Source organism: Gastrolobium bilobum, unplaced genomic scaffold (genome assembly GCF_033153095.1).
Source record: "Gastrolobium bilobum isolate Gb01-03AN ecotype WA unplaced genomic scaffold, APGP_CSIRO_Gbil_v1 utg16848, whole genome shotgun sequence".
Lineage (NCBI taxonomy): Eukaryota > Viridiplantae > Streptophyta > Magnoliopsida > Fabales > Fabaceae > Gastrolobium > Gastrolobium bilobum.
The window spans coordinates 636,950-650,761 of record NW_026899058.1 but is presented as its reverse complement, the minus strand read 5'-3'; the positions used below and the strand labels follow the sequence as shown (position 1 = coordinate 650,761).

Sequence of the window (13,812 nt, the reverse complement as noted above, 5' to 3'; positions counted from 1 at the left end):
AGTTGTGTCAAGGATTAGCGAAGACAGGAAAGTCAAATTCCTATCATTTGGTTGATAGACTAATTCGTCTTATCTTAACAGTACCAATTTCAACAGAAAGTGGTGAACATGCATTCACAGCAATGAAAATTGTTAAAAAAGGCTTCGAAAAAAAATGGAGGATGACTTTCTTGAAATAATTTGGTTGTGTATATTGAAATAGAGATTGCTGAAACTTTCATTACAGATTCTATTCTTGAAGATTTCGTCAGTTTAAAATAGAGCCGTTTACAATTTTAGGTATGCAACTTTTTATTAATTTTAAATTTTTTATTACATGTGATTATTATATTTGTGTGTATTCATATCCTTAAGACAATGTTTGGTTCATTACTTATTATGCTGTGGGAGGAAAGTAAGATTATTTTGTTTGGAATGCTTACCAAAAAGGTTAGTGCTTTTTATATGTTTGCTTTGACATGTAATCATTGGCTATTATTTATTTGAATTTTTAATATTATGTGACATTATTTAGTTAGATAAATGTGCTAGACTTCAACGTAAAAAAATTTCCTAATAGTTTTGTGTAATTACGATAAATATTTTGATAAATTTATATGTCAAATTTTTTTGTCCAGACTAAATTATCTCACCCCACATTTGAGGATATCATTTCTGGTACCTTCCCTGATGGAGAGGTCGCATTTGATGGCAAGAGGCCAAGTTAGATAGTATATATGGAATGGTGCATGTTTTTGGATTACTGTTGTTTATCTTATAAATGTAATTACATTTTGAGATAAACATGTATTTTGGAAAAGAGAGGGAATTAGTTGATGATCATTATCCTTTTTGTATTATTCATGATATTGGGATGTTGTATAGCACTTTGATCATGTTTATGTGTATTCTAAGTCCCTACATTGTGTAATGTAATGATTATGAGACTTACATACATTTGATATGTTTATAAAGAATGGATTATGTATTTGGACAATTCAAGCATTATATGTGTATGTCCAAGAGATGATGATTATGTAATATTATGTTTTAGATGCCTATCATGGAAATATGTTGGTGACATCAGGTATCATAATGGGTTAAGATAACCCTTAAGTTAAGAATACAACCAAGTGTTGTCAAATTGAATTTTGTCAAGTATGGTCAACTTAGGAAGTCCATAACTTATTCAATTTTTAACCAAATGTGACCTATTATATGTCATTTTAAAGCCCTATGAGTCTAGTTTATTGTCTCCAAATTTCAGAATTTTTGGGCAGCGGAACGTTCCCAAATTAGTGTAGAGTCGAAGCTGCATAAAACTTTATTACTATGGCTGTCAAGAATTTAGCCACTTTCCCAAAGAAGGGGAACCACTTTCCAAGAGAGGGAGAATGACTTCCCAAAAGGGGGAATGCCTTTCCTAGAAGGGGGAACGCCTTTCCTAGAAGGGCAACAACCTTCCCAAAGAGAGGGAACGACCTTTCCAGAGAGAGGGAACGACCTTTCCAGAGAGGGGGAACAGCGTTATCAGTACTGGGAATGCCTCATGTACTGGGAACATCATATGTTCCAAGTTAATAAAATAATGAGTTTCATGCGATGTTATCTTGTAGGGCTACATGGTTGATGATGTTAAGCCAATAGGATATCTTCAGCATGAAGTAAGTGTTACAATTAAGTATTTGAATTAAGCGAGTACGAAAGTAATGTTAAGCATAAAAAGAAAGGAAAGTTTTTATCTGTATTATAATTCAATCACTGTGATTGTAACTCCGCTTAATATCATATGCAATATTAACAAATCGGTCTAGAATGAGGTGTTACAGTATTAGTTTGTTGTATTTTGAATGTGTAACAAACTATCTTTCTGTAGTTTCTTTTCAGACGAATTAACAATGAAGTCTACGTATAGGCACCAACATAATGAATTTGATCAAGTTGATCTTTCACAAAATCTATTAATTTTCGCTTCACAATTTGTTCATAGGTAATTGTGAATCCGGAATGGTGTGAATTATATAGAAATTCAAACATTGTAAGAATATTGAAGCAATAACAACAACCTATTGAGATACTAAAAATCATGTTTTCAACAACTAGATGTAAATAATTACTATTCTAATTTCATGTAATCCAAATTTATTTTTAGTTACACAATTTGCATGCCAATTGTAACATCCCCGTCTCGAGCCGATTCAGTTAACACACATATGATACAAAACATGAACAGCGGAAGACTTAACTTATGAAAATGCGAGCTAACTTTTTCTTTTTCTTTTATCCTTTTCACAGGATACATAGCCTTACGTCCTTTCTTTCGCATCAGTCATAATTTCTTTTCTAAAACTTTCATCTCTTATCCATGACCATGTGTAATGGCCCCTGACCATCTGAATATGACAACAAGTGTTAATCCAAACGGAGTCTAAAATCAGACAGCGTAACGACTGTAAACCAAACAATGGGGATTAAATCCCACCCGTATAGTCCATATCTAATAAACATATCATCTTAAACATATAATATAATTATATGCGGTCCAACAACGAACCTAATACCCATCCATGGGCGCATGCATAAATGGCTCTGTGCCACTATGTCTAACAGCATACATATCTCAACACATGCACATATCTGAATACTACATCATTATATGACATGTCTGAATACACAAATGTACATGCAATAAATCTGAAAACATGTACAATAAATATACATACTATATATAGTATAATGGATCAAACCTCATGATCCCAAAATGAATAGAACACTACTAAACAATAAATACATGTCCTTCAAAATAATGGCAGCATGATGTTACACACGGATCAGGTCTCTACACAGTGATAATGAATCATCCAAAATACACATATCTACTACGGCACCTCAAGCCACGGGTCGTATCCTTGCCCTGTGAGGGCTCTCTAGTTAACTGTATACCTGAAATCATATCTCCAAACGGGGTTAGAGACGAATCTTGAGTAAGCTCCAGGTTTATAGAGAACTCTTCATTCCCTAGGCCCACTTCCTGCATGAATGTCAGATACATAATATACAAGGCATCATATAAGCAAATATCATAACTGAACAAAGCATATACACATATCTTATCAGATATGTACGCAGTCATTCCCAAGGGATGACCCCAAGCGGGACTCGGCGCACATAACAAATATCGTAACAGAAGTGTACACAATCAATCCCAAGGGAGGACCCCAAGCGAAAATCAATGCATATAAATTCATTTACGAAAATCATCACAATAATCACATCAAAACAAAACATATCATATCAAAGATGTACGCAGTCATTCCCAAGGGAGGACCCCAAGCGGAATTCAATGTACGTGTTCTCAAAGGTGGACTCCAAGCGGAACTCAACATATAACAGAGGTATACAAGGCATCATATAACAATTAGCATGACTGAACCAAACATATATACATATTTTATCAGAGATGTACGCATTCATTCCAAAGGGAGGACCCCAAGCGAAAATCAGCACACATGTTCCCAACGGAGGACCCCAAAAAAAATATATCAGAGATGTACACAGTCAGTCCCGAGGGAGGACCCCAAACAGATATCTGTGGCTGTGCACATAGGATCAATGGCCAAAGATCATCACATAATAGAGGTGTACACAGTCAATCCCAAGGGAGGACCCCAAGCGAAAATCAGTGCACGTGTTCCCAAGGGTGGACCCCAAGCGGAACTCAACATAACATATCATATCAAAACATATCAAAGTAAACACATCAAAATAAAACATATCATATTATCATATAGCTCTATATGAATGCACCTATATAATATATCTCATACATATCATATAACCCGACCACAGTCCGTACACTATGGCGGAACACAAAGTAGGAGCGAATTCCATAAACATAGAGCTTACCTCTTGAAGCTTTAACAATATGCTTACTTGTCACGCAAGCTACTTAGCTTTCTCCAAAATGATCCACAAATCCGAAATCCCTAGGCACACCTAGAGAAGGATTCCAAAACAAAATCAATAAGTGATACAATATCATGTAATTATACAAGACACACACTTTATTTCTTTCATATGTACTTACAAAGCTTATGGCATTTATATGCCAACCCACAAGTCAAGACCAAAATTCTTAAACTCACATATTAGACCATTTTAGGGTGATTGCTAATTCAGCAAGCAACCACATGGTTTCATGCTTACATAGGGTATTAGAATGACATAACCATGCCTCTAAAATACTCATCACAATTTTTAGAACATCCTAACCTACCTAGACCTCATATGGCCAAAGCCACACACAAGGAAGGCAAGACGTTCCTCTCTTCATTTTCACATAATTCGTAACTTAATATACTCTTGACTTGACTCTTGAGTCATTCAAACACTCACTTTATCAAACATACACTTCCAATATTTTTTCTTTAGCCCAAATGAGCACAATTACCAACTTTCACATAAGATCAACCTATAGCAAATGTATAAAGGTGTACAACAGAGGGAACGTTAAGTTATTGGCTAAAATTTCTCATAGTCTTATAAAGCACAACTTACCCTCTTTGGTAAAATTTCAAGAATCTTTATCTTGAGTAAATGTTGCTTCCAATGGGTGTTCCTCCACCATAATGTCACAAGGAACAACTCTATAACATGAAACAATACCAAACAACCATTATTTTTCCATCAAAAGTCACTATTCATGTTGTTACTATTCATCCAAAACCTAGCATTCTCATTTCTTCATGAAAATTTGAAAAGAGTTGGATATACTTACCACTAAACACCTAAGAATGGAAAGAGGAACGTTCTTCAAGCTTCTATAAACTCCAAACCACTCAAAATCCCAAAAATTCAAGAATATTTTCGTTGCTTTGAGGGTATCGATCTCTCTTTAAAATTCTTCCCACGCGAAAATAAGGGTTAGGCTGTGTTCCTCTCAAAATTCTAAGAAGGTTTGGCATTGGAATGACTAAATTCCGACAAGTGTAGCTCAAGTTATGATTTTCTCAAGTTTTTCTCTATTCCTCCAATGACTTCCACGAAAATGATAAGGGAGATGGGTGATGGTGTCTTATATTCTTAGTGACCTACTGTACATGTTTTATTCTCTTACGCTTATTTAACTAAAGTCAACAACTCATTAAATGACTATTCACCCATTTCACCCAAAAGTAACTTTGTGGCGTTCCCAACCAAGGAACGACGTTACCACCATGGGAACGTCGTTCCCTTTTAGGAACAACTTACTGAACATCGTTCCCTCCATGGGAACACTTACCGAACGTCGTTCCCATTCCGGGAACGACCAAAGTTCATCAAATCACAATCTAATTTCATCTTTCTGAGCTCATTTACATTCACTTTTATTCCCTGCGGAACAATATTAGCAATTCACAATTTGGTTTTTACACCGTTTTTACTGAAATGAACTGTGAATCACTAATGTGCATTGTTTGCACGCAAAATCGTAAAACTTCTAAATCTATCATTTTTGGTCTAAACATGACTTGTTTGGCATATATTGGACTTCGTATACTTATCACATCGTTTATTTATTTTTGAACTCTACCCGTTGTTTAAATAGCAGTACAAAATACCCGGTAAAAAATCACTATTCACGAGATTTTCATAAAAAGTGTCCGACTATACAAAATCACATTCTAAACACATATTTGGCATCTAAATCCTCAAATTAAATCTCTATAATAAATATTTACCGGTGAGGTCAGCTATTGCCACTAAAGTCTCATCCTATATAGTCATGCTACTGGCCACCACATCCACGCCTAGAAACATCTTATATTTACTCAAAAACAAAAAATAACATAAGCATATGCAAAACAGTTACTACACCCAATTTCCGTACAACAAATGCCCACCTAAATTCCAATACGGGCCACGATAACCCGTTTGTATATTGACATCAATAACCTCATTATTTTATGTTATATTAATATTTTAATAATATTTAAACAAGTGAAAGCAGATAGTATAGATTTTTTTACAATTGAGATAATTCATGCCCAAGTGATTTTATTAATACTACTCAAATAACATTGATTCAGCACCACACAAATAAAAGTTTTCAATCAAAATAATGTTTACAAAATCTAATACAAACACACATCAAGCCTGTAGATATATGGGAATGTTATCTAGTGCTCTTATAACTTTGCTAATACTAATGACTTTTGATCAAAATGGTGCCACTTCACTTCGAGAGAAAAAGAGGCCAGAAGGACCGCCATTAGGTAGCAAAGCCAACTTTACAACACTTTGAGCACCTTCCTCAACACTCAAAAGGCCATTATTGTAGTTTATATCTGTTTTCACAAAACCAGGGGTAACAGCATTGATGTACAAAGTTGGGTACTTCTTGGCAAGAATCCTTGTGTAGGCATTTAAAGCAGCTTTTGTGACTGAATATCCAGGTAAAAAAGTAGGCCAGCCTTTGGTTTCTACTAAACCCTCTTTAAAATCTTCTAGGAACTGATTCAAAACCTCATCCACTTTTTCCTCTGTAAGGCTTTCAACATCACTTAGGACTCCTTTAGCCCAACCATTTGATATGAACTGCATCAACATGAGTAACAAACGTTATGTTATGCCCAATCTCCTAATAACTAACTTATTACAATGATTAAAGAAACCATACAAATTTTAGGTTAGTTGAAATGACTTACTTCACCTGTTCACCACCTGACCAATTTATAGGAGAAAAAAAACAAGATAGAGAATTTATTTTTCTATAAATTGTTTTAGTATGAAGGGGAGCATTGGCACAAAGGTTAGTGATATTGCCACGTATCTTACAAATGTAACTTAAAGGCTACATACTATATAATATTTTTTTATAAATTGTTTATAGTATTAAACACATTGATTCAGTCAATGTCATAAGTCTCTTGCAAAATGCAAGGAAAGGCTCTAACTATATCTGACCAAAATCCCATTTTGTTTTCAAAATTGTTTATAGTAACAAATAAATTGAGACCGAGTCTTGGAGCAACGGTTTGGTTACTTCTTTATGACCAGAGAGTCATGAGTTTGAGTCTGGGACAGCCTCTTTGCAAAACAATGTATGCAAGGATAAAATTGTGTACAATCACCCCTTATCCCTACCCTATAAAATTTGGGATGCGCCAGGGTTTGTGCTCTGGTCTTTAGATTATCAAACATACTGCTCCAAACTCAACACAAACTAGCTTCTTGATAGATATTCTAGACAAAGAAACACAAGTTATTCTAGGATCACCAACCTGCAAACAACCGAGGGTGGTAGAAACATTAACAATCCTTGCTGAGTCTGAAGATTTTAGAAGGGGAATAAGTGCTTCACACATGCCTTTGACACCATAGTAGTTTGTTCTAATTGCTGCTGCTACAGATTCATCGGTTGGAGTCATGAATCTAGTCCAATTACCTTTTTCCTGCAGTCAATGAGAAGAAACTTAACCCTCTGTTTACTTAATATATATATGTGCAAGTATATTCCAATACAACCAAAACCAATGCTCTTTACAAATATGTCCTGCTCAACACCAAAGGTTAACTCTTATCTAAAGAAAGAACATCTAATAAACTTAAATGTTTATTCAACATAAACTGAGATTGTTCAAGGACAGTTACTCTAAGAAGTGTATGAAATTAAAATGGATAAAACAACTTGGTCGGGTTCCAGTTGCATAAACAGTTTCTCTGTTCACTTGGGAAGCCCTTTTAAGGCTTCACATAAAAAAAAGGGACAATGCTTGAATCCCCCTTTTACTGAAGGGGAGAAGATCAGTAGCCAATGTAACAAAATTGGGTTTATGGCATAGGTAGGAAACTAATTTCACTTGACCATTGAAGGTTCAAATTATGTTTCAGTCTTCACCTGTGCCGAAAATTTTATCCTTTTTTAAACAAAGTAATATATGGTGTTAAGCCTACTCAAACTAGGAAGCTGCAGGGAGCACAATAAAGAAATTTTGTTCCCAATTCCCAAACTGGATCATGTGTATTCTTGGCCTCTAATCAAAATTAACTGAAATCATTGCTCATAAAGTGCAAAGTGCCTTTGCTTTGGGGGTGAGAAAATGAAGAAAATAAATCCAAATGGTCTAGAAAACATACTCCAGCAGCAACTGAAGCTTCAAAAGCAGCACGGTCATAATTTCCTGCCATTATTGCTGCATTATTCACCTACACAAATTCCAAACATTTCTAGCCAATTATTCCAAATAGATATATTTGGGAAGGAGAAGAAGAATGAATAAGAATAGAAACACAAAAAAGAAAAAGCCAAGAGAATTTTCTAACCAGGATATCAAGTTTTCCATATTGGGTCCGTATGAAATCTTCAAATGATACTATACTTGCAGGATCATTGACATCAAGCTGATGAAAAACAACATGGCCAGGCAGACCAAGTTGCTTGAGTTTATCAACAGCTTCAAGACCCCTTTTCTCATCTCTTGCTGTTAGAACCACTGTGATTCCATTAGAAGCCAACTGTTTACATATCTCAAATCCTAACCCTTTGTTTGCTCCTGTGACAACTGCATACCTAGAAAGCAATAATTTCAAGAAAGTTGTGGGTTTAACACTTTAGATTTTGCAGTTGTTCAAAAGCTATCATGGAAAGAGAAGGACATGCAGATGATGAAAGTTGAAGAAAACCATAACGTACCTTTTTGCTACTTCAGCCATTGTTTATTAGAGAGAATTCAGGACACTTCTATGGGGTGGAAATGAAACAGATATCAAGTTTTTATACATCTTGCAGAGCGAGCTGCTCTCTTTTAAGAAATGAGCACTGCATCGCTCATTTTATTATTATTTTCTTCAAAACCTTGACTTTTTCACATTTTATTTTCCTGGTTTTACACGTTAGTTATTTACAAATTGAGTTTTATACTTCTCATATGTATACGACGAGTCTTCTAATATCGTACAGACGAAGTTATCTCCAACCATATATTAAAAAAAGTCATATGTGAAACTTATATCAGTACAAAAATAAAAGGATTTGTAGGAAAATTTCTCTTCTCACGCTACATGAGAAGTATAAAACCCTTACAAATATTATAGAGACCAATAAATATTTTTTTTTGGTATAAAGAGACCAATAATTAATTTAAGCTTTTAGCGTTACACTTAGGGCTCATTTGGATGAATTTATGAAAAAAATGCTTTTTATGTCTTACTTATTTTAGAAGTGTTTCTTACAAAAATTGAAATTATTTAGAATTTTTTTAAAAGAAATTTGGTTTTAAAAAAAAAAATTGACTTTTGATTTTTACTTTTTTTAGAAGACAAAATTTTTGATTTCAAAAAAAAAGTAGATTTTTGATTTTTTTTTTTAACTTCTATTTTTTTTTTTTTAAAGTAGATATTCAAATCAATGTTAATAAAATCGAACCGGGAAATGGTAAACTAGTCATACCGATTCGGTTGAAGCAACGGACTGGCTATGCATCAGAACCGGTGCGACCCAGTAGATTTTCGTGAAAACCGGTGACCCGGCCTGATCAAAAATAAAATTCCAATTTTTTTTCAAAAATAAAACCGTAATGTACATACAACATTAATATTATCTAAATTATGCATATGGAGAAATTTTTGATTAGATTTATAGTTAGAGATGTTGTTCACTAAATCTGAAGCTCCGTATCACAATCATTATATTTTTGTTTGATCCTTTATTGGATAATAATGTGTGATTTATTATTTTTATATTAAAATATTTGAAATTTTTATCAATTTTTTAGATATTTGAGTATGTTTATAATTTTTTGATATAAATTATAGAATTACATATAATTACCAGGTCATGCAGTTCATCTAGTGACCCAGTCGACTGGGTCAATGACCGAGCCGATTTTAATAACATTAATCCAAATGAACTTTGTGTAGAATTGCTTTTTTCGGATAAAAAAAACTTTGGCTAAGAAAAAACTCATCCAAACGAGTAATTAATGTATATATAGATTCTGTTATATAAAAAAAGAAAAATGTTTATTATTTTAAAGACATAACTTTGTGTGATTTTAATTCAAATTAGAATTTGATGTATATTTATTATTTTTATATTTTTTCTCTCACGCAGTAATCTATTTTTATGTAAAAGGAACAAATGTATATAATAAAACATATTAATTTCAGTTAAAATTACATAAAATTATGTTTTTAAAAAAATCTATAGTCTAAATAGAAAAACAATTGTGGGATCTCAGTAGCTATTCAACATTGTATTGGTCATTATTGCTTTGTTCAAAACTTTGGACTTTTTCAGAGGAAGAAAGTTCGCCAAATGAGTATGAACATTGTATTGGTCATTATTGCTTTGTTCAAGGGCATGTCCAAGAAGCACCCGTACCAATAAACATTGCTTAAATTTTTTATAAGTGATTATTGATGTGATGAATAAAACAAATTTGTTCATTGATTTAATTTTTTTTCATGAGGCTATGATATACTTGTTCTCTTACTGCTCATTTACAAATAATTTCTTCTTGACTTAGTGGTTAGTGCTGTTTTATATTGCAGTGTCATATCTGTCGGCTGAAAACGAAAGAGTCTTAAATCATTTTCTTTACTTTGGACCCTTTTAATCAAACGAATTTTTTATTTTTTAATATTTTAGTATTTTCTGATGATTTTTTTTTAGAAAAAACTAATAAATACACTTTTTATTATAAATTTTGTGCTTCAAATAAAGCCATTTTCATAATATAGAAAGTTGTTTAAACATAAAATTAATATTTTACATATTTTTCTTTTGAAGGCTAGTTATTTATAATTAATATTGATCAAAACTCATAATACATCACAAATTAAATGTATGAATACCGAATCCGTACCATAAACATCTTAGATTGTTTTTTTACGTGTATCTTAATTTTTCATATAATATATCATAAACAAATCAATCATTGACTGTGACTTTGCTTTTTGCATCCTCCTTTGATTTTGTAAACAGAGGCTTTAAACAGGGAAAACTATTTGTATTTTAAAAGAAGTAAGTTGTGTTTTTTTAATTTTTTTATTCTAAGTATTTCTAATCATACATAGTTATAATGTAAAAAATTACTTTTTTCTCTTTTCTTAATCACATCAGTTGACGTAAAAAGTAAAAAAAAAAAATAATTTTTATATTATAATTATACATTATCAAGAGTACATAAAATAAAAAACTAAAAGCACATAACTTATATATTTTAAAAATACAATAAATTAATTTTTTTCCCCTTAAACAAAAGCTTTAGAATTCTATTCAAAACAAGTAGATGTGTTAAAATTTGCTACTGTTTTCAGCAGAAAAAATATGCTTGGTTTAAAGGGTGCATTTTTTCCTCAAATACAAATGAACATGTTAAATAGTGAATTGGACAAGAAATATGGACTTCGAAACTCATTAAAGTTATTTTTTTTTTTTGAGATGAAGTGCTGCTCTATGAAGATAAAAGATCTAGAAAAGCATTTTAAAAGAATGATGCAGAGATTCTATTTGTTGAAATGATATAATGATCCAAGCCTCAAAAACACTTATGTGACTTCTCTTCCTAAGGAGATTCAACCAAAGTTAAACAGGATGGTGATTGCTCAAGGCAAAGATTTTACAGCCCTTATTATGGGTCAGATTCACCAACTGACTCTTGAAGCGGTTGACAAACTCTGCAAGCAGCACAAGTACATGACTGATCTGATGAATCAAAGGTAAAAATATACCCAAGCTTGTAAGAAGTCTTATCTGGAGATAAAATGCAAAGATAAAAATTGTGATTGCAAGCCAAAGAAAAAGACTCATTTCAAGAAGTACAACCAGAAGCAGAAAGACAAAAAGTTCCAGAAACAATACAGGTTCTTTAAGAAGAAGAAGTTTCGTGGGAAGAACAAAGACCAGAAATGTTTCATTTGCAAAAAGAAGGGTCACTATATAAAGAACTGTCCTAACAAGTCAGATAAAGCAGTAAAGATGATAACTGCTTTAAATCTTGATGAAGGAGATGCAGAATCCTTGTACTCTGAACAAAGTACTGGAGATGAAGATACTGTCTTTGCACTACAAGATTCTTCTTCTGATTCAGGAAATTCTGATAGTGATGTTCCAGTTTTTGCCATAAATGAAGTGTTCTATATAAGTCCAGAAAAACCTAAGCCCGGTGTAGAAGTTCATATTTTGTCTTCCAAATTTAGTCATCCCAAAAAGGTGATTGCCTATATGGATAATGGTGCTCAAAGATCTATGATGGACCCCAAGATCTTACCTCCTGAAGCATGGAAAAAGGAGACAACTTATTTTATGGAGAGTTTTCCATAAACCTGGAGTTTACTAGAGATTCATCTCTAACCCCGTTTGAGGATATGATTTCAGGAACACAGTTAATTGAAGAGCCTCATGGGACAAGGACACAAACCGTGGCTAGAGGTACTAGTATGAGGATGTGGAGTTCTGGGTGGCTGGAGGCTACTATTTATTTTAGACGTATTTTTGGAAAAGATGTAGTGTTGTATAGTGTTCATATTCGATGCATGTACATTTATGTATTCAGGCATATTGATATGACTATGTAGTATTCAGTTATGTTATGTATTGGATTGCATGCTATTAGATTAGTGGCACGGAGCCAAGTTCTGCATGCGCCCGTAGATGGGTATCTGAGTATATTTGCATGACTGGTACTTCTGGATATATATATATAGTTTAAACTGTTTATCAGGAACTCTTGAGAGTGGGATTGGAAAATCCCCAGTTGTCCGACTTACAGAGGTTACTCTGTCTGATTTTCGTTTACGCCTAATGAGAAAAAGAAAAGTTAGCTCGTATTTTCATAAGTTTAAGTCTTCCCCTGTTTCTGTTAAGTATCATATGTATGTTAATTGAACCGGCTCGAGGCTGGGGATGCTACATTTATGGTATCAGAGCAGTTGCTCTAGGGAGTTTCCATGATATATAGCATAGGATGTTTGAAGTTGGAAGTTCTTGAGTGTTTTCTTGGAGTGCTGTATAATGCATGTGTGATCACTAAGTGTGAGCGTAGCTAACTCATTCCTTAGTGTAATATATGCAAAGATATGGTTGCTCCAAGGAGGACTCGTAGGACATTTAATAATGATGATCCATCACCGGATCCTGTTGTAGCAATTTTGGCTGCACTACTGAAGACTTGGGCTGCAACTAGACAACAAGAGTTTGAATTAATAATGAAGCATTCAATTTGACTATGATAAGGATAAGATTCCCTATGCATATTATTACGACTGTTGGGAATGTTAGTGTGTAATCATTCATATGGAAGGATGTGATATTTAAGTATGATGACAGGGAGTATTTTGCTGACTTTATTGTCTTGCATTTTGCCTCTGTGAATGTGATTTTGGGAATGTATTGGTTGTCTAAGTACTATGTAAGGAATGTTTGTTGCAGCAAGACCATTTCTATTTCCTCTAACGATGAAGGGAGAGAGTCTCCGGATATGTCTGTCTTTCGGGTTGCAAATGCCTTGAAGGAAGGAGATTCAGAGTTTATTCCGTTGGGAAGTCTGGTTGGCGTCAATAAGGAGCCAATTTCTGATATCCCTATTGTCTTTGATTTTATGGATGTCTTTCTAGATGAAATTTCGGATTTTTCGCCAGAGAGGGAAATTGAATTTTCAATTGAATAGTTGACGGGAGTAAGGCCTATGTCTTTAGCTTCATACCGAATGTCACCTCTGGAATTATTTGAATTTAAGAAGCAGAGTGAAAACTTGTCCAATAAGAATTTTATTAGATCGAGTATGTCTCCGTGGAGAGTCCCGATGATCTTTGTTAAGAAGAAGGACGAGTCTACGAGATTGTGTACAG

General features: G+C 33.5%; 1 protein-coding gene across 1 annotated transcript; it reads right to left on the bottom strand.

Moving 5' to 3' along the window:
* Nucleotides 1–6,010: 6,010 nt before the first annotated feature.
* On the bottom strand, nt 6,011–8,756 carry LOC133286708 ((+)-neomenthol dehydrogenase-like). Its single transcript, XM_061484160.1, has 5 exons — nt 8,654–8,756; nt 8,284–8,530; nt 8,098–8,166; nt 7,242–7,412; nt 6,011–6,555 (listed from the first exon to the last, which is right to left on the bottom strand). Exons 1-5 carry the CDS (start codon nt 8,671–8,673, stop codon nt 6,178–6,180), a joined length of 885 nt encoding a protein of 294 aa, XP_061340144.1. The 5' UTR covers nt 8,674–8,756; the 3' UTR covers nt 6,011–6,177.
* Nucleotides 8,757–13,812: the final 5,056 nt, after the last annotated feature.